Below are 21346 nucleotides of genomic sequence, written 5' to 3' on the forward strand. Positions count from 1 at the left end.
CAGCAAGAGAGGCTGGGACCGGGGCCGATGTGCCTGGCCCGGCAGCAAAGGTTTGGCCCGCCCGCTGATAACGGGGATGAGGGACTCCTCCAAAACCAGTTCGTAGTTCCCCACAGCACCCAACAGCTTAGGGCCATGGTAAGCCATTTAACTAAACTTGCGGCAAATAGGGACCCCTCGGTCCACTTCAGGGAACAAGCAGCAAGCAACAACGAGTGCAATGATGTTGAACAGGCCAAAATGCTGCTATTCTCCCTGGAGAGTAAGCTCTTCCAGTCCCTCTCTGACCAATGTAAGATTGGACAGTGTGATTATGGGGAGCTCAAGGAGGAAGTTCTTGAGGCCATGGGGATGAATGAGGGAAGTCCTTTCTCCCGGGTGGAAAGAACAGTGCAGCTCGTAGGAGAACCCCCGCAGGCTTTTGCAGACAGGTTGTGGCCAGTGTATAAGAGCGCATGCAGTGGGACGCCTAACCGGGTTAACCTGGACCAGGATCAGCGGGCCCACTGGCTGCGTTGCTTGGTGGCAAACAGCTTGCCACAGGTCAGGGCCGCGGCAGGAATGTGGTTTGACCCAAAGAATCCCCTGACTACTGAACTCACAGTGATCAGACAATTGACCATAGCTTACCGTAATGGTAAAGGAACCGATGCACACCCACCTAAAGGGAAAGTGCATGAAATGAAACCCGGCCAGGGTAGGAAGGAGTGGCATCAGGAAGGGAATAACCCTTCCAGCACAAAGCTCAACTATTTTGGGTGTGGGAAGGATGGACACTGGAGGAAGGAGTGTAAGAATCCTTGGAAAGATAACAAGGGAAAGAATTCCTCAACCCCAGCTCAAAAGGCAGAGACAGGAATCCCTCCCGCCACGGTCGAGTCATTTTTGGACGCCATGAGAACCCTATTGACTGGCCCAGGGAAGGTAGCAGCCACCACCGGCACTCTGACCCCATCAGCCCTATCTAACCCACAACCCTGACTAGAGCCAGCGCAGCCTGTTTACCTGTGTTCCCTTACCTACGACTTATGGAAGAGACTCCTTGTTGAGATGGAGGTAGAAGAGGTAAAGGGGACCTATCTGTTGGACACGGGAGCATCATGTACCGTGATCCATTCAGCTAACCCCACCACCTCACCTCCATCTAACGGGGTCCCATACAGTCTGTCGGGATTCACAGGTAAAGAACAGGCTGGCTCATTTTCCATCCTGCTGACCATTCGTTTAGGAACACTCCGCTCTAAGTGGACCTGTATCCTAATGAAGTGGGAAGTGAAGGGTGGAAAAGGGATCCTGGGAGCCGACTTTATTGTAGGCCACGGGATCCTAGTGGATTTGAGGAATCACTGCCTGTGGGGGGCAAATACAGGAAAGGAAGGTGGAGTATTAGTCATCCCAGAGAAACAGGGGAAGGGGACCCTGTGCACCATGAAGCCTAAAGAGGGTTATAACCTCGAACTCATGGTCAGTAATACCCCAAGGGAGTTCCAGGCATTTGTGCAAGCCCATCTAGCCACATTTGCCACACACAAACACGACTGTGGGAGGGTCAACGGGTTCGAGGTCAGTGTAGATGGGGACCCTATGGCCCGACCACAAAAGCAATATAACTTCCCCAGGGAAGAGGAGCCAGACATGGAAGCAGCCATGTCCTCCTTAGTGCAACAGGGGGTCCTGAGACCGATAACCACCTACGTGAACTCTCCACTGTGGCCGGTTAGAAAACCGGACAACTCCTGGAGGGCCACAGTGGACAATCGGGTGCTCAACAGTAACATCCCAACCTGTGCACCCACAGTAGCAGCAGTTGCCGACCTGATAGGAAGTATGCCAGCATCCGCGACCACTTTCACAGTGCTGGATATCTCCAACGGGTTTTGGTCCATCCCTTTAAGAAGAGAAGATCAGTACAAGTTTGCCTTTACCTTTAAAGGGCAACAGTACACCTGGAACTGTCTGCCTCAGGGCTTCCACAATAGCCTCAGCATTTTCCACCAATGCATGGCAAACAGTTTAAAGGGCTTCAGCCAGCCCAGGCAACTGGTACAATACGTGGATGACCTGCTCCTATTCACCGATTCGAGAGAGGAGCATGGCCCACTTCTGGCCGAACTGCTGGAACTGCTCGGGCAGGAAGGTTTTAAAGTGAACCCAAAGAAAGCTCAGATCGGCCAGCAGGAGGTGAAATTCCTGGGCCAGACAATACGTGCTGGGGAAAGGGCCATAGAGAAAGCTAGAAGGGAAGCAGTACAGGAATTACCAGTCACCCAACACAGTCACGGGAGTGAGATCGTTTCTAGGGCTAACCGGGTACTGCAGAGACTTCATTGTGGATTATGCAGCCACAACAGCCCCTCTGCTCCAACTCCTGCATAAGGGAGTGGAGTGGGTTTGGGATGAGGGGTGCCAGGCAGCATTTGTTAGGCTCAAGAAAGATCTGCAGACCGCACCAGCTCCACACCAGGCAGGTCATGCAGAATACCCTTATGATACTCGGCATAAAGGGGAAATGGCACGTTGCACACAACCCACAGTCCTCAGGGATTGTAGAGAGGATGAACAGAACCTTGAAAGAAAGGCTGAGGAAAGAGATGGTGGACTCACCTAGAAAGTGGGCAGAGGTCCTACCATTGGTCTTGATGGGTATCCGAGCCAGCCAGTCAAAAGGCACAGGGTATTCCCCACATGAGCTGATGACTGGCAGAGTTATGCAGACTCCCACCTATGTACTAGCCCCGGTGTTCATAGAGGGTCAGCTCAGGGAGGTTAACTGGAACAGTTTCGCCAGTAACCTCCTCGAGCACCTCAAACAGGTCCATGGGTAAGCGGCTGGGAACATGGGAAGGCAACATCAGAGCAACCGATTGATATTAGAACCCCGTACGCACCACGAGTGGGAGATAGGGGATCAGGTTATAGTTAGGAATTTTGCTCGGGCAGGCAGTCTAGAACCATTATACAGGGGGCCCTACAGCATTGTAGATAAGGCAAGCCCCATGGTATACGCCATAAAGCTGCCTCGGCGCACCAAATGGTTCCACATTAACCAATGTAAGATGTTTAAATCTGAGAGAAGGGAACAGCCAGTTGGGGCAAAGTCTGAGGATAAAAATCCTCAGCCTGCAGCAGGAGCAAACTCACAGACTGCACAAGCAGGTGTAGTGGCTTGTTTTAAGGGAAGGGCCATCCCACCCACCGTTTGGGACACTCCCCCGCTCATCTGGGACTCAGACGAGGTGGGACCTGAGGGCAGAGAGTTACCTGCCCCTGACACAGGCTTTGCAGAGGTACAGCCTGAGGATAGAAATCCCCAGCCAGCGGCAGTGGAGATTCCACAGGTCGCACAAGAGGGGACAGTGGCTCGGGTTGAAGACCCACCAGCCAGAAAACCCCCACCAGCCAGAGTCCCGAGAAGGTTCCCAAGAATGCCACGGCCAAAGAAACCGTGGTCACCGGCTCCCCAGTTTAAAAGGGCAGCCCCTCAAGTCAGGGATCGATCTGAGGACAGAGATCCCCAGCCAGCAGCCGCAAGCTGCGAGGGACCAAAGGTACAGGACAGGGCGACCACACCGAAGGGAGTAGTGTGCTGTAGCCCGAACAGGGATTAGCCTGGCCGCCCGGGGACGGGCGGCGGATGTACATAGCTTCTGTTATTAAATTTTGAGATTGTTAAGTTTGGGTGTTTCAGTTAAATTTTAAATAAGGTGGTTGGTAGTTTAAGTATTATTGTTTACCGTGTATTATTTTTCTATATATGTGCCGTATTTTCCAAGTGGTGCAGGGGTGTTGGACCCCCTCCGTGCTTGGATATGAATGTAACTGAATTCTTACCTGTGTCTGCATCTGAACACTACACCTAAAGGGGAATGTATGTTTTGGGTCTTAAATAGGTAAACTACAGGGGAAGGTTGACTCTCGAGGATCGAGAATTTTGCTCGCCTTTTACCAGTATGATACTTGAAGCAAGGTTAAAGTATCACAGGGGGGAGTGTAAGATTCTCAAAATTCACAGATCCCCCAAAACTCAGAGAAAAACCTGAAAGAAAAGGACTTTGGACTCTTTTCTAACCATTTCAGGGTGACTCACACACGCGCCACACCAGGAAGCATCAACCAGGGAAAAGTACTTTTCGAGGAATCCACGTCCTTTAAGGGACTCGCTTCCTCATAGGGGCGACAGTCAGAATTCTGGGAATTCACCTTTTCCCTGAGTATGGAAAAACTTTGGCCATTGACTAAAATCCGAAGATGGAAGGATAGGTGAGAGGTCACCAGACGAATCAACAACACACACAGTGGAATGTGGGAGAATTACTGCTTCAGACATGTCTCTGTTTTAATGCAAAACCTACAGCAGGTGGTCAACACTCACTGCCATTGAAAGAGGCAACTGCTCCAGACATGGTGGGGTCATGTCTTTGTTTCAAAGCAAAACCGATCAACACCTAGGATGTTAGATACAAAAGGAAGCCTTGTGTGACAAGCTCTAAAAATCGGAATTAACAATGACCCATCGGGAGAAGCAATTGCAACATGATGAGGGACCATCAAAAAGCCATCAAAGATTCTTAAGGACTTTGTAAGAACTGTTTAAACAGACATGAAGAGTTTTTTTTAAAGTGACGAAGACCATTATAAGAGAGGGATATAGAAGTGGAAACTCGAAACCTCTCTCTCTCACTCTCTATCTCTCTCTCTGGTTCTTGCTGGTGCTTGTGTGCTGCTGGTCTTGTTCTGCCTGTCTATGGAAGGAAGAGCAGCCTTTTTTTAATTCATTCATAGGATGTGGGCGTCGCTGGCGAGGCCGGCATTTATTGCCCATCCCTAATTGCCCTTGAGAACGTGGTGGTGAGTCGCCTTCTTGAATCGCTGCAGTCCGTGTGGTGAAGGTTCTCCCACAGTGCTGTTAAGTTGGGAGTTCCAGGATTTTGACCCAGCGACGATAGAACGGCGATATATTTCCAAGTCGGGATGGTGTGTGACTTGGAGGGGAACGTGAAGGTGGTGTTGTTCCCATGTGCCTGCTGCTCTTGTCCTTCTAGGTGGTAGAGTTCGCGGGTTTGGGAGGTGCTGTCGAAGAAGCCTTGGCGAGTTGTTGCAGTGCATCCTGTGGATGGTACACACTGCAGCCACTGTGCGCCGGTGGTGAAGGGAGTGAATGTTTAGGGTGGTGGATGGGGTGCCCATCAAGTGGACTGCTTTGTCCTCGATGGTGTCAAGCTTCTTGAGTATTGTTGGAGCTGCACTCATCCAAGCAAGTGGAGAGTATTCCATCACACTCCTGATGGTGGAAAGGCTTTGGGGAGTCAGGAGGTGAGTCACTCGCCGCAGAGTACCCAGCCTCTGACCTGCTCTCGTAGCCACATTATTTATATGGCTGGTCCAGTTAATTTTCTGGTCAATGGTGACCCCCAGAATGTTGATGGTGGGGGATTCGGCGATGGTAATGCCGTTGAATGTCAAGGGGAGGTGGTTGGACTCTCTCTTGTTGGAGATGGTCATTGTCTGGCACTTGTCTGGCGCGAATGTTACTTGCCACATATGAGCCCAAGCCTGGATGTTGTCCAGGTCTTGCTGCATGCGGGCTCGGACTGCTTCATTACTTGAGGGGTTGCGAATGGAACTGAACACTGTGCAATCATCAGCGAACATCCCCATTTCTGACCTTATGATGGAGGGAAGGTCATTGATGAAGCAGCTGAAGATGGTTGGGCCTCAGACACTGCCCTGAGGAACTCCTGCAGAAATGCCCTGGGGCTGAGATGATTGGTCTCCAACAATCACTCCCATCTTCCTTTGTGCGATGTATGACTCCAGCCACTGGAGAGTGTTCCCCCTGATTCCCATTGACTTCAATTTTACTCGGGCTCCTTGGTGCCACACTTGGTCAAATGCTGCCTTAATGTCAAGGGCAGTCACTCTCACCTCACCTCTGGAATTCAGCTCTTTTGTCCATGTTTGGACCAAGGCTGTAATGAGGTCTGGAGCCGAGTGGTCCTGGCGGAACCCAAACTGAGCATCGGTGAGCAGGTTATTGGTGAGTAAGTGCCGCTTGATAGCACTGTCGACGACACCTTCCATCACTATGCTGATGATTGAGAGCAGACTGATGGGGCGGTTATTGGCCGGATTGAATTTGTCCTGCTTTTTGTGGACAGGACATACCTGGGCAATTTTCCACATTGTCGGGTAGATGCCAGTGTTGTAGCTGTACTGGAACAGCTTGGCTAGAGGCGCAGCTAGTTCTGGAGCACAAGTCTTCAGCACTACAGCTGGGACGTTGTCAGGGCACATAGCCTTTGCTGTATCCAGTGCACTCAGCCGTTTCTTCATATCACGTGGAGTGAATCGAATTGGCTGAAGACTGGCTTCTGTGATAGTGGCTTCCAGCGAACAACAAGGTGAGGGGGCAACAGGAAAGCAGTTCGACATGAAAGGTCAGCAGCTCTCGGAGCAGGCCGACACACAAGAAGAAACCAGAGCAACAGTCCCAGTGACCATCAGACACCTTGCGGCAACAAGGGCCTTACGAAACAACCAGCCGAATATTGCCACCACCAACCGGGTAATATTGGGCCACCGCGACCAAAGAAAACCAACTCGGGAGAAAACCGAAGATCCGCAAAGTTTCCACTCTACAATCTATTTCTGACATACCTTTGGGTGAATTACTGTCAAGGATTCGTTTGGTGAGCATTATCTCTGGCCCTTTAGAGTCCAACTTAGCTCGTACAGTGGGATTAGGAGGGGTGAGGTATCTTTCTACTGTAATTTCCATTGTGTGTACCAAAGTGTTCCCTATTTTATTAGTGTTAAGATTGCTGTGTTGTATTTTCTCTCTTGAATAAAGATCAAAGTTTCTTGCACCAAAACCAGTTGTCTGCTGCACTTTGTCACAACCCCCAAATAAGTCCAAGGTCTGGAACCCAAGGAGTGGGAGCGATTCGAACCGCTCAGAAGTCAGAGGTGAAGCTGACACACACCACCACCCCCTACAGGTGGCATCAAGTGTGGGTGTTCATGGTGAACCTCATGAAAGGGACTTCTTACACAAGCCAGTCAAGAATGGCCATGACGTGGCAGTAGTGGTGACAATAATAATATTTAATGTGCCATTATCAAAAGTCAAATATAAATAAAAAACATGACAAACCGTCAAACACCCTTGTGCATCCCCTTTGTGCTCACAAAACCTTTGTCTTACGCTTATGAGTACTCCTACATGGTGCTTCCCCTGTGGCTGCAGCAGAGGTAGTGGGAGGTTGCTCTTCTTCATGCCCTGACCGATTAGATGCTTTGGGCCTACGCCTTCTGGGTTTCGGTGCCCGTGAGGGCCCCTCCAAAGACTGCTCCACCTGCACCTGTGCAGGGGCAGACTCCACCACCTGGAGAGGAGGCAACATTGCGGATACTAGTTGAGAGGGGGGCAATGGGTGAGACGTGGGAGCGCTTTGAGTGGCATCCCCACTTCCATGTTCCCTTTCGCCATCGTCCCTCTCCTGGGCCAGGCCCGCACCACTCCTACCACCCTGCTGGACGACAGTTTGGGGGACATGTGTGAAGCCTTGTAAGGCCAGTGCTAATGTGTCTGCCTGCCTGTTTAAGGCGGCAGAAAGTTGCTCAACCTGAGTCCGAAAGGCCGTAGTCAGGGCGTCAATGGACTCATTGGTGAGCCCCAGGGTTCAGCATCTGTGTCCAGCTGAGCAGAGCCTGGAGAAGAGTGCTCCCACCCAGGCGGACTCACCACAGCTGCCCCTGCCACCAGTGTCTTCTCATGCTCACATGTGTGTGGTGACTCACGATGTGTGACCCCAACTAAGTGAGGACGGGGACCCACCGAGGTGTGTGTATCTGTGCTGGTGGATAGCTCACTCAGATGTGATGGTGCCCCCTCAGGGGCTGGCAGGTCCTCTGAGGAAACACCCTCCGCCATCACGGCGGTTGCTGAAGGCTTTGTAAGAGAACAGAAGGCAATATTAAGCATGATGACAGATGTTGAGGTGCTGAAGATGGCAAGGCATGTTAACATCATTTGCTATTGTGAGTGCTGAATGTTAAAGTTCTGTCACCAGCCATTTGTTGGGTGGCAGTCTTAGTGTCCCCGATGGACAGGCACTCGAGGGTGTGGCTCACTTCAAGAGCCTCCTGCTCCACGCCCGTAAGGACGACCTGATGTTTCGGCCCCCCTCCGGTCTTTGCCTTCTCCCGTGCATTCTGGGCTCTCTTTTCCTATAAGGGCAGAAAGTAAGGAGGCGTGAGTGAGGGATGGTGACGTGGCCAACCGCTGAATGCATTGGTTTGGGTGAGGCTGACCGTGAAAGAGATGCATCAGAGGGTGAGTCTGAGACAGAGCCATGACATTGTATGAGGACTGGGTTGAGTGGTTGTGGTGGAATGAGTACTGGGGAGGTGAGTAAGTGCAGGTAAGTTGAGGATGAAGTTTGAGTGGGTGTGAGGAGTGATGAGATAGAGTGGTGTTGGCAGTGCAGAAGGAGTTGTGGGGTGGGGGCGGTGATGTGGAAGACGGAGTGTAGGGGAATGAGTAAGTGTACTCACTTCGGCTGACCTACTTCGGTCATTGAAGCGCTTCCTGCACTGGATCAAGGTACGGGAGATGTTGCTGCTGCTGGTGACCTCCTCTGCCACCTCGAGCCAGGCCTTCTTGATGGCAGAGGCAGGCCGCTTCCTCCCGTCCGCTGGGTAGAAAATATCCCTCCTCCTCCTTACTCCATCCAGTAGAACCTGGAGTGAGGCATCGTTAAATCTGGGGGCAGCCTTTCCCCTGGTCTGCTCCATGCTGTACTTTTGGTTGGTTGCTGCAGGAGCAGCATTGGAGGACTGCCCCTTTAAATAGGGCTCCTCCAGCTGACAGCCTGTGATGCGGGTGCGCAGTCCGCCAGCTGCGCAGGTTGACGACGGGAAACCCGGAAGCCACGGTAAGTGCCTTCAATTTACCCGCGATTTCACTGAGCGGGTTACCCATGCGTCTAGTCGCCGCCCCCCCGCCCCGCTGCCATCCTGCCTCCCTGGAAATAATGGGGGCCAAAGTGTTTACTCTCATTTCCCCATAAATCGACAAATAAGGGTAGATATCTCAATGGCTTCTTGTTACTGTGGTTTCTGTTTTAAAACTTAATTCAAGACAGTTTATTCACAGATATCAAAAAGTAGTAGTTTTTGTTCTGACGAAAAGGTCATTGACCTGGAACAATAATTGTTTCTTTCTCCACAGATGCTGCCTGACGGAGAATTTCCAGCACTTTGCTTTTATTTCAGATTTCCAGCATCTGCAGTATTTTGTTTTTGTTAATTATGATTCCTTCATTGAAGAAGTCATCAAGTAAATCCTCTGCAGAGTACATTGTTTAAACATTCTTCACAACATTAAGACTACTGGTATTACTTCACTTCTAAAATATCCATCTTTCATATTTTTTTGCACAATAACTAATTTGCATGAAAATTCTCATTTTACAGCCATGTAATAATGGCTCAGAATTTGCAGGAACAGGGTATCTTGCAGCGTGCCCTGTTAGCCTTGTGCCTGCACCCATCAGCTTGTTTGAGAAGCTAACAGCAGAGCGGTGCAAATCAGCCAGCAACTTGTGGCGATTTGTAACTTACAGGGTATTTCTTCCTCACCGCAAGTTGCTGGCCAATTTGCACATTAATAACAGAGTACGTGGTTCACACACTTATTTTTTCAGCAAATTCTGGGCCATTGTTACAATCAGGAGTGCTTTATCTCTCCCCATTTTATAAATCTCCTTAATGGGAAAGAAGAATTAAATTCACCATGTTGTCTCAAAATAGAGCACGGCATCATGGAGCTGATTTCATTCAGTGAGTTGGAATCTGATATTTTAATTTCATAAACTGCAATCTTTTTTTAATTAAAAAATATCATACATCTTTTCCATGATACCACAACAGATAAAATCTGGTGCTAGTTCTGTGACTCAATGATCCTATTGTGGGACAACATGTCCCCATTATTGGAATTCTTTATGCACACACAAAGGATTTTTAAAAACCCAAGCATTTGCGTCTGGAACTAAGAAGCAGCAAATTAGACTGATTGTACAGTATTACAGCACTGTTTTCAGAAATCATTTTAATTGAAATACTTCTGTTATTTTTTGGAATAAACAGAAGTCCAGGACTTGTGATTTTGATTATCAAAATTTGATCTACAAATTATTTACTGAATATTACATGGCAAGAATGTGACAAGACAAGATACATGATATTATATAACAGATCTGGACTATTACTACTTTCTGATGTATGAATTTAATTTACTTACAAGTCTAACAGACTTTTGTCATCTAGATCACCCGATGAGATAGCAGGAATTGTTTGCTTCACGTAAGATTATTTTAAAAGTGAATTGTACACAAACCTTATCAGCATTGCGTGATGCTACTGCTAGTTCCTTTTCTTTCCCTGCTAGTTCTTTAGCGAGAAGAGCTACTGATTCAGTTGCTTCCATAAGCTTGGAGAGACCTGCAATAATGTGTTCTGTCTGGTTAAAAGCTGACGTGCCTCACAAAAGAATTCTTTTTGTATTTGCTCACTGAAATGAAGGTATGCTATGGAAATGTTTTCCACGCTGTGCAGTGACAACACCAGAAAGCAGTTGGTTACAGTGCAAAAACTTTAAACCTGCCTTCCACTGTAATAACAGGTTTATTGCACTCAATCCTTCTGACCTGATTCTGGATGCAAACAGAAAGTTTTATGACAAAGCTAGCATTTGTACAGTTGACACAGCAGTCTTGGAAATATTACAGCTTAGAAATTACTAAGGTTAACACACATACTATTTGGACATTAATGAGAGTAATTTCACGAGTGCCATAGAAAGCTGATTCTTCCTGGCTTTATTGCACATTACAAAATTACTCCTGGCATGAAGTGGCTGCTCAACATTTTAATTCGGACTATGGCCTCGAATTTGATATAACATTCACCTTTAAAGAAAAGTCACCAAGAATTTCCTCAGGACTTGCAGAACTTTTTAATAAAACCACATTTACACATGTCAAATGAGTTTCTGTCCAACCTCCATCAAAGCAGAAGAATCCCTGAGGAAATTCATGGCGGGTGTCCTCCAGAGCAGTGTAGTCCAATAGAAATTGCTGACAAGCCACAGATGTGACTACGGCAACACTGTTTTAGCCACAGCACTAATTATTGTAGAAAACACCTTACATACACACAACAGGTAAATGTACATTTACGTAAAAACATCTGCCACCATTCAGTAATCAAGGAAGTAAAGCACTCACAATGATTAAAAAAACACTTGCACACTGCTTTTCGTCTTCCCATTTTACCCACAAATACACAAAAAGGTTGAAGTACACATGCATAAGCTGTGCGAATGAGTAAAAGAAAGACAGACTTATATTTATATAGTGCCTTTCATGACCTCGGGACGTCCTAAAGTGCCTTTCAGCCAATGGTATTGAGATCACATGCCCAAAGACAGTGTCTAATATGCATTTATTTGCTAATCATAAATGCAATTCACTACAACTGGATTCCCAATTAGCCACGTGACTAACATTTTGGACAACAGTGGTCTAGAGGGAGCTATACGCAGTCAATTCCCATCGGTGCAGGCATCAATGTAAAACTTGTATAGAAAGGTGTAAGCAGCTGAACCACTTGGAAAGTTATGTGGAGCCTTTAAGATGGTTGAGCTTGCACTCTTCAGCAGCAGACTGGGGAACAAACAGGTAAGAGCGCAACAATGCCTGGGTCTTGCACTTCACTTCAATAACTTAGCAATACTTTTATTGGTAAAAATTGTACTTTTACAGAAATGCACTTGTACAAATTTATGACCACTCAACACCATCTGAGCCAAGAGGGCAACAGGGTACCAAGCCAGAGCAGATGAACACACAACTTCATTCATTCAGACCTCCAATCGCTCCTGAGCGCACTGAAGGCAGGACGAACAGACTCTGGAAGTGGGTGCCACTAGATCAGCCAGAATTCTCACTTGGTGGGAGATGGTTCGAGGACTGAAGAACAGGGCCTCAGCAGGACAGGTAAAGTAACACACCTCTCTTTTCTTATTTGCCTATCCTGGGCACCAGCATACTTACCACCCTCTTAAAGCAACTAACTTGCACAAAGCTCTCTGATTAAGTGGGGGCTCCAACTCAGCATCTTGCATTATGGCTACCTGGCTCCCTTCATAGCAATAATTTATATGTACAATGCATAGTCAGAGCGAAGCGATCCCACAACCAACAGATCAGGTTAAAGCTCTGCAGTCCCGCCACATCCAGTCGTGAATGGTGGAGGACAATTAAGCAACTAACAGGAGGAGTGGGCTCCATGAACATCCCCATCCTCAATGATGGTGGAGACAAGCTCCTGAGTGCAAAAGACAAGGCTGAAGCATTTGCAACCATCTGAGAGCTTTGAGCACAGAGCTCAATGAGGACAGTGTTGGTGAATCTGCTAAAAAAAAGGAGTGAATTGCAAACAATGAGGACGTTAAAAACAGGAACTTGGAGAGAGTGGGAAGGAGGTGCCAAGTAATTTAAATCAAAGGGCAAGTCAATGAGTAAATATATAAAATAATCAGTAAAAATGTGATCGAAGGGGATAAAATTAAAATGAACTAAGTAGAGGATACCAACATTAAAGGGATCCGAATTGCATTAAATAAATATCAGTACACATAAATAATAAATATGTATTAGGAGTTAAGGGGATACTAAACTAAAACAATGTTATATTATAACAAGATATTCATAACATAAGTAGACAGACTTGAGTAAAATGATGGGACAGCTGAGACCCATAGCCTGCAATTCCTGTGCCATTTGGCAACTTCAAGACACTTCATGTTTTTATAAATTTGTTCATGGGATGTGGGCGTCGCTGGCGAGGCCAGCATTTATTGCCCATCCCTAATTGCCCTTGAGAACGTGGTGGTGAGCCGCCTTCTTGAACCGCTGCAGTCCGTGTGGTGACGGTTCTCCCACAGTGCTGTTAGGTAGGGAGTTCCAGGATTTTGACCCAGCGACGATGAAGGAACGTCGATATATTTCCAAGTCGGGATGGTGTGTGACTTGGAGGGGAACATGCAGGTAGTGTTGTTCCCATGTGCCTGCTGCTCTTGTCCTTCTAGGTGGTAGAGGTCGCGGGTTTGGGAGGTGCTGTCGAAGAAGCCTTGGCGAGTTGCTGCAGTGCATCCTGTGGATGGTACACACTGCAGCCACAGTGCGCCGGTGGTGAAGGGAGTGAATGTTTACGATAGTGGATGGGGTGCCAATTAAGCGGGCGGCTTTATCTTGGATGGTGTCGAGCTTCTTGAGTGTTGTTGGAGCTGCACTCATCCAAGCAAGTGGAGAGGATTCCATCACACGCCTGACTTGTGCCTTGTAGATGGTGGAGAGGCTTTGGGCAGTCAGGAGGTGAGTCACTCGCTGCAGAATACCCAGCCTCTGACCTGCTCTCATAGCCACAGTATTTATATGGCTGGTCCAGTTAAGTTTCTGGTCAATGGTGACCCCCAGAATGTTGATGGTGGGGGATTCGGCGATGGTAATGCCGTTGAATGTCAAGGGGAGGTGATTAGAGTCTCCTTTGTTGGAGATGGTCATTGCCTGGCACTTGTCTGGCACGAATGTTACTTGCCACTTATGAGCCCAAGCCTGGATGTTGTCCAGGTCTTGCTGCATCCGGGCTCGGACTGCTTCATTATTTGAGGGGTTGCGAATGGAACTAAACACTGTGCAATCATCAGCGAACATCCCCATTTCTGACCTTATGATGGAGGGAAGGTCATTGATGAAGCAGCTGAAGATGGTTGGGCAAGGACACTGCCTTGAGGAACTTCTGCAGAAATGTCCTGGGGCTGAGATGATTGGCCTACAACAACCACTACCATCTTCCTTTGTGCTGGGTATGACTCCAGCCACTGGAGAGTTTTCCCCGATTCCCATTGACTTCAATTTTACTAGGGCTCCTTGGTGCCACATTCGCTCAAATGCTGCCTTGATGTCAAGGGCAGTCACCCTCACCTCACCTCTGGAATTCAGCTCTTTTGTCCATGTTTGGACCAAGGCTGTAATGAGGTCTGGAGCCGAGTGGTTCTTGCGGAACCCGAACTGAGCATCGGTGAGCAGGTTATCGGTGAGTAAGTGCCGCTTGATAGCACTGTCGACGACACCTTCCATCACTTTACTGATGATTGAGAGTAGACTGATGGGGCGGTAATTGGCCGGATTGGATTTGTCCTGCTTTTTGTGGACAGGACATACCTGGGCAATTTTCCACATTGTCGGGTAGATGCCAGTGATGTAGCTGTACTGGAACAGCTTGGCTAGAGGCGCAGCTAGTTCTGGAGCACAAGTCTTTCGCACTACAGCTGGGATGTTGTCGGGGCCCGTAGCCTTTGCTGTATCCAGTGCACTCAGCCGTTTCTTGATATCACGTGGAGTGAATCGAATTGGCTGAAGACTGGCTTCTGTGATGGTGGGGATATCGGGAGGACGCCGAGATGGATCATCCACTCGGCACCTCTGGCTGAAGATGGTTGCAAACGCTTTCAGCCTTGTCTTTTGCGTGTCCTGGATAACCACGTGTGCAGGAAGTGCCTCCAGTTGCTTGAGATTTCTGAATGAGGAGAGGCTGGAGTCACTGCAGGGCACACTGGAAGCTGAGAATTTCCTGGAAAGCACATTCTAAGAGGTGGTCACTCCACAGCCACAGAGAGCTCAGGAGGATAGTAAGTGGGTGGCCATCCAGCAGGGTTGGAAGAGGCAGGAAACCTGCAGGAGTGTGGCACACAAACCAGTTTCCAGTACTGAATACCACTAAGGGTGACAGCACCTTGGGGGAGTGCAGGCTAGAGCACATTCATGGCACTGTGTGGCAAATAATTGCACAGGGGAGCACAGAAAAGTATAGAAATGCAGTGGTTATAGGGGATTCAATAGTCAGGGGGTCAGACAGGTGTTCCTGCAACTGCCGACGTGAGTCCCATATGGTGTGTTGCCTCCCTGGTGCCAGGGTAAAGGACATTGCTGAATGGGTGCAGAACATTTTACAGGGGGAAGCGGAACACCCAGAAGTCATGGTCCAAGTTGGAACCAATGACACAGGTAGGAAAGAGGTTGAGGTCCTACAGACAGAGTTTCAGAAGCTAGGGAGGATGTTAAAGAGTAGGACTTCAAAAAGGAAGTAATCTCTTCCTCCCAGTATCATGTGCTGGTGAGTATAAGAGCAGTAAGATGAGACAGGTTAACATGTGGCTGGAGAAATGGTGCAGGACGGAGGGCTTCAGATTTCTGGGGCACAGTTATGCCTGTGCTGGCTCTTTGAAAGCTATCCAATTTAGTTCCACACACCAGCTTCCCCCCACCATAACCCTGCAAATTAGTCCTCTTCAAGTACATAGACCAATTGCCTTTTGAAAATTCCTATGGAATCTGAATCCACCACCCTTTCAGGTAGTGTGTTCCAGATCTTAACAACCCACCGTGAAAAAAATTCTCTATTTCCCCTTTAGTTCTTTTGCCAATTATTTTAAATCAATGACCTCTGGTTAATTGCCAAAGGAAGCAGCTTCTCCCTACTTGCTCTATCAAAACCCTTAACCTTCTGAGAACAATACCAGCTTCTCCAGTCTCTCCACATAACTGAAGTATCTCATCCCTGGTATCATCTTGGTAAATCTCCTCTGTACCCTCTTTGAGGCCTTGATATCCTTCCTAAAGTGTAGTGCCTAGAATTGTACACAATAATCTAACTGAGGCCTAACCAGTGATATGTAACAGTTTAGCATGACTTCCTTGTCATTGTATTCAATGCCCCTATTTACAAAGCCAGGCATTCCATACACTTTAACTGTCTTATCAGCTTGCCCTGCCACCTTCAAAGATTTGTGAATATGTATCCCCAGGTGCCCCTGATCATGCACCTCCCTCAAAATAGCACCATTTAGATTATACTGCCTCTCAATGTCGTTCCACCCAAGTGCATCACTTCACACTTATCCACAGTAACTTGCATCTGCCATCTGTCTGTCCATTTCACCAACCTATCTATACCTCCTGAAGTCTGCTACTATCCTCTTCACTATTTACTACGTTGCCAAATTTTGTATCACCCACAAACTTTGAAATTCTACTCCCTATACGACAGACAGTGTAACACAAGAAAAGCAATGGCCCGAACAAGAGGAGCTATTGTTAAAGTTGGATAGCCATGTGGTGAAGAATAGAATACCAGCGCCTAGTATTTAGTTGCTTCCAACCTTTATTCACAGAAATTCCCCTTACACACACACTCCACCTGAATACAATTAACACTAATTGGTATAAATCATAAAGTTAACAGCTATGACACTACTGGGTATTTACTATAGGCCACCAAATAATGGGTATCTGAGAAGGAAACTTGCAGGCATTTTAGAGTAGTGATAATGGGGGACTTCAATTATCCTAATATAGACAGTGTAAAGGGCAAAGAGGGGGAGGAATTCCTGAAATGTGTACAATAGAACTTTCTAGCCCAATGAGGAAGGAAGCAGTGCTGGATTTAGTTCTGGGGATTGAAGTGGGGTAAGTGGAGCATGTTTCAATGCAGGAGCATTTGAGAAACAGTGATCACAATATTAGTTTAAGCGTAGTTATGGAAAATCAACCCCCTGGGGTCCTGGACTGATTTTATTTGATCCTTGCTCCAGAATAGATGCTACATTGGAAAACTATTTGTAAGATCTGATTTGAAGGAGGAAGAAAGTGCATTTCTTGTCACTCCTCAAAAGCAGAGAAGCGCACCAAGTTGCTCAGAGTTAGAATTGTCAGTGATTGTGGAGCCATGTGTCAGTGAAAAAATAATATGTATATACAAAAAATATTGAACAGTGTATTTATGTACAGAAAACTTGCAAATTGCTATGATTCAAGAAGGCCCACCCCCACCTTCTCGGGGAAACTAAAAATGCATCCTTGCCAGTGTCACCCACATCCTAGAGCATGTCTGGAGAACTTCCTTTTAATGGTTGGTAACTATTCTTTCTACTTGATGAAATGGCACAGCTCTACATAGATTCAAAAGCAGGCCCCATAAATTTGTCCACAGCAATGCACTTACCCATTTGCATATGTTCTGCTAGGTCATTGATGTTTACGTGTTTCTCTGTGTAAACAGATTTGTAGCTATTTATAAAGGCAAGGTAAGATTTGGGGGTTATATGCGTCCTTCGCCGATATCTGAAAAGTAGACAAATGACTTTTATTACTGGACATTTCTAACCAATTTCAGCAATAATAAAACATTTGTGAACAGTACATTTAGTCATTTAATCACTCTTGCCCTCTACCCTATCTACCTTCCCTTTTGTTTTTTTCCTTCCCTTCAAACCCCCCGCTTTCCCTGGCTCTGTATTGCTTAAAAACTTTAACTAACATTTTCCATTTCTGACGAAAGGTCTTCAGACTGAAACATTAATAGTTTCTTTCTCCACAGATGCTGCCTCACATGCTGAGCTTTTCCAGTATTTTCTGTTTTTATTGCACTATGGGCAGGATTTTAACTGAAAAACAGGCAGGTTGGAGGACATTGAAAATTGCAACAATTTCAGACCCGCCCATTTACGGTTTTCATAGAGGCGGGAGACCGACTCGCTCTCAGGAGGTGGGTTGATCACTAAAACCTTTCAAGGAGGCTGTGGGCCTCCATTCTGAAAGGTTTAGCAATTTTTAGCCCCTGGGGCAGGGATTCCCGGGCCTTCTTGACACTGCGTGAGGAGGCAAGGCGGCCCGAAACTGTAGGTAGGTGCCTTTCTGGCAATTTATGGGCCCAAAGGAGCAGAAGTGCTTCCCCCAGCCCCAACAAGCCTCCCTGCAGCGACCCCCTAAAACAATCGCCGGCTCTTCCCTCCCCCCCCATCACAGACTCCTGAGGCTCCCCCCCACCCACAATGACAGATTCCCCCGGTGGCCCGCATGCCCGTGACCCCTGGTGCACCCCCCACACCCCCCCTCAATCCATACAATCTAAGACTTACCTGAACACTTAACTTTTCACGTCCTCTTCCTGGCTCTGCTTCCATCCGACTGAGGCCAGCCTGTCAATCAGGCTGGCTTGTAGGACGGCAAACCGACAAAAAAAGATGTCCTTACGTCAAAATCGTAAGGATATCCGGGAAACCTTACTTCTGAGTTTCCTGTTTGTAATTCGACCCCTCCCCAGGTCAAAATCCTAGCCTATATACCTAAAATTCCATGGACATATTACCTGATACCCATACTCTTTCTACATTGTTTATCATTTATGTCTTTTTTTGTGGGAAATATTTTCAGTAAAGTTATAAACTATTTGAATATGAAAGTTGGTGCAAATCACCAGTTAGCAGTCACTCTGTAGTAAGGTAGTTTAGATTTTCCTCTTCGTCGCCATTCGGACTCAGCTGGAGTGTTGTGTACAATTCTGGGCACCACACTTTAGGAAGGATGTCAAGGCCTTGGAGGGGACAGGGGAGGTTTAGCAGGGATGGGGAGGAGGAATAGAATAGAAAGGTTGTAGTCAGAGGGGATTCTATAATCAGAGGCACAGAGAGCATGCTCTGCACTCGTGACTGAGAATCCAGGAGTGTGTGTTGCCTGCCTGGTGCAAGGGTAAAGGACACCTCAAAGCAACTGGAGAGGAACTTGGAAAGGGAGGGGGAGGATCCAGTTGTTGTGGTCCATGTTGACACCAATGACATAAGGAAGAACAAGGAGGTTGGGCTAAGGGAATGTCAGAAGCTAGGAACTAAATTAAAAAGCAGGACCTCACTGGTGGTAATCTCAGGATTACGACCCGAGCCATGTGCTAACATGCATAGGGACAGATACATACAAACTCAGATGCAATAGAAAAACCATCTCGAAATCAAATAAAGATTAGTCAGCACAGATTTCAAAAGGGAAGGTTATGCTTCACCAATCTTATTGAATTCTTTGAAGTAGTAAAAGAAAGAGTAATGTAGTAAATGTAATATATTTGGATTTTCAAAAGGCCTTCGATAAGGTACTGCATTGTAGACTCATGACGAAGGTCACAGCATATGATGTGGAGATGCCGGTGATGGACTGGGGTTGACAATTGTAAACAATTTTACAACACCAAGTTATAGTCCAGCAATTTTATTTTAAATTCACAAGCTTTTGGAGGCTTCCTCCTTCGTCAGGTGAACGATGTGAAAATGAAATCCTCGAAATGAAGTCGCATTTATAATTCACAGAACAATGCTTGGTCATTACAGACAGTTTTTTCAACTGCCCGTTGCCAAGGCAATCAGTGTGCAGACAGACAGGTGTTACCTGCTAGGTCTCAGAATATACAAATCACCAAAAAAAACAACAAACAAAAAAAAACAGAGATAGAGAGGTAGAAACATAGAAAAGACAGCAACTGACCCGTTATATTAAAAACAGATAACATTTGTTCGCTGGTGGGGTAACGTGTAGCGTGACATGAACCCAAGAACTTGGAGTACGCTTACCCGAAGGTCGGTGGATGAATGTCCATGACTGCTGAAGTGTTCCCCGACTGGGAGGGAACCCTCCTGTTTGGCGATTGTTGCGCGGTGTCCGTTCATCCGTTGTCGCAGCGTCTGCATGGTCTCGCCAATGTACCATGCTCTGGGGCATCCTTTCCTGCAACGTATGAGGTAGACAACGTTGGCCGAGTCACAGGAGTATGAACCATGCACCATGCACCTGGTGGGTGGTGTCCTCTCGTGTGATGGTGGTATCTGTGTCGATGATCTGGCACGTCTTGCAGAGGTTACCGTGGCAGGGTTGTGTGGTGTCGTGGACGCTGTTCTCTTGAAAGCTAGGTAATTTGCTGCGAACGATGGTCTGTTTGAGGTTGGGTGGCTGTTTAAAGGCGAGTAGTGGAGGTGTGGGGATGGCCATAGCGAGGTGTTTGTCCTCATTGATGACATGTTGAAGGCTGCGGAGAACATGGCGTAGTTTCTCCGCTCCGGGGAAGTACTGGACGACAAAGGGTACTCTGTTGGTTGCGTCCCGTGTTAGTCTCCTGAGGAGGTCTATGCGATTTTTTGCTGTGGCCCGTCGGAACTGTCGATCGATGAGTCGAGCGTCATATCCCGTTCTTACTAGGGCGTCTTTCAGTGTCTGTAGGTGTCCATCGCGTTCCTCCTCGTCTGAACAGACCCTGTGTATTCGCAGGGCCTGTCCATAGGGGATGGCCTCTTTGACGTGGTTAGGGTGGAAGCTGGAAAAGTGGAGCATTGTGAGGTTGTCCGTGGGCTTGCGGTAGAGTGAGGTGCTGAGGTGCCCGTCTTTGATGGAGATTCGTGTGTCCAAGAAAGAAACTGAAACTAAAATCGTCGAGCAGAAATTGATAGCCAAGTTCCGCACCCATGAGGACGGCCTCAACCGGGATCTTGGGTTCATGTCACGCTACACGTTACCCCACCAGCGAACAAATGTTATCTGTTTTTAATATAACGGGTCAGTTGCTGTCTTTTCTATGTTTCGACCTCTCGATCTCTGTTTTTTTTTGTTTGTTGTTTTTTTTGGTGATTTGTATATTCTGAGACCTAGCAGGTAACACCTGTCTGTCTGCACACTGATTGCCTTGGCAACGGGCAGTTGAAAAAACTGTCTGTCCTCACCAAGCATTGTTCTGTGAATTATAAATGCGATTTCATTTCGAGGATTTCATTTTCACATCGTTCACCTGACGAAGGAGGAAGCCTCCGAAAGCTTGTGAATTTAAAATAAAATTGCTGGACTATAACTTGGTGTTGTAAAATTGTTTACAAACAGCATATGGAGTCAGGGGACAAGTAACAGAATGGATAGCAAGCTGGCTACAAAACAGAAAACAGAGTAGGGGTTAAAGGTAGTTATTCAGACTGCACAAGATGGTAAGTGGTGTTCCACAAGGATCTTTGCTGGGACCACGGCTGTTCACAATTTACATAAATGATTTGGACTCTAGAATCAGAAGAACAAATTCAAAATTTGTGGACGACAACAAATTGGGGGTATAATTAATACTGAGGATGGCGACAAAACACAAGACAGTAATAACTTGCAGAATAGCATGCAATTGGCAAATGAATGTCAACATAAATAAGTATGAGGTGGTACATTTTAGTAGGAAAAATAAGTAGGCCACATACTCCTTGGAAAGTAAGAGTCGAAATGGGGTAGAAGAGCAGCGGGATCTGGGGTTACAGAAACACAAATCACAAAGTAGCAATGCAGGTGAATAAGGCCATTTAAAAAAGCAGGCCAAGTACTGGGGTGCATTTCTGGAGACATTGGGCCCGATTTTACAAGGGGTGCGG

At 47.1% G+C, this 21346-nt stretch overlaps 1 protein-coding gene across 1 annotated transcript in view; it reads right to left on the reverse strand.

The window, feature by feature from the left end:
- LOC137322210 (dynein axonemal heavy chain 8-like) overlaps positions 1-21346 on the reverse strand; it is a 1468904-nt gene that overhangs the window by 233021 nt on the left and 1214537 nt on the right. Inside the window, exons 67-68 of the mRNA XM_067985326.1 lie at positions 17131-17249; positions 10403-10506 (exon numbers count right to left, since the gene is read on the reverse strand). Coding sequence (XP_067841427.1) covers positions 10403-10506; positions 17131-17249 — 223 coding nt within the window. The remainder of the gene's footprint in view (positions 1-10402; positions 10507-17130; positions 17250-21346) is intronic.

Source organism: Heptranchias perlo, chromosome 5 (genome assembly GCF_035084215.1).
Source record: "Heptranchias perlo isolate sHepPer1 chromosome 5, sHepPer1.hap1, whole genome shotgun sequence".
In the NCBI taxonomy this organism is placed as follows: Eukaryota; Metazoa; Chordata; class Chondrichthyes; order Hexanchiformes; family Hexanchidae; genus Heptranchias; species Heptranchias perlo.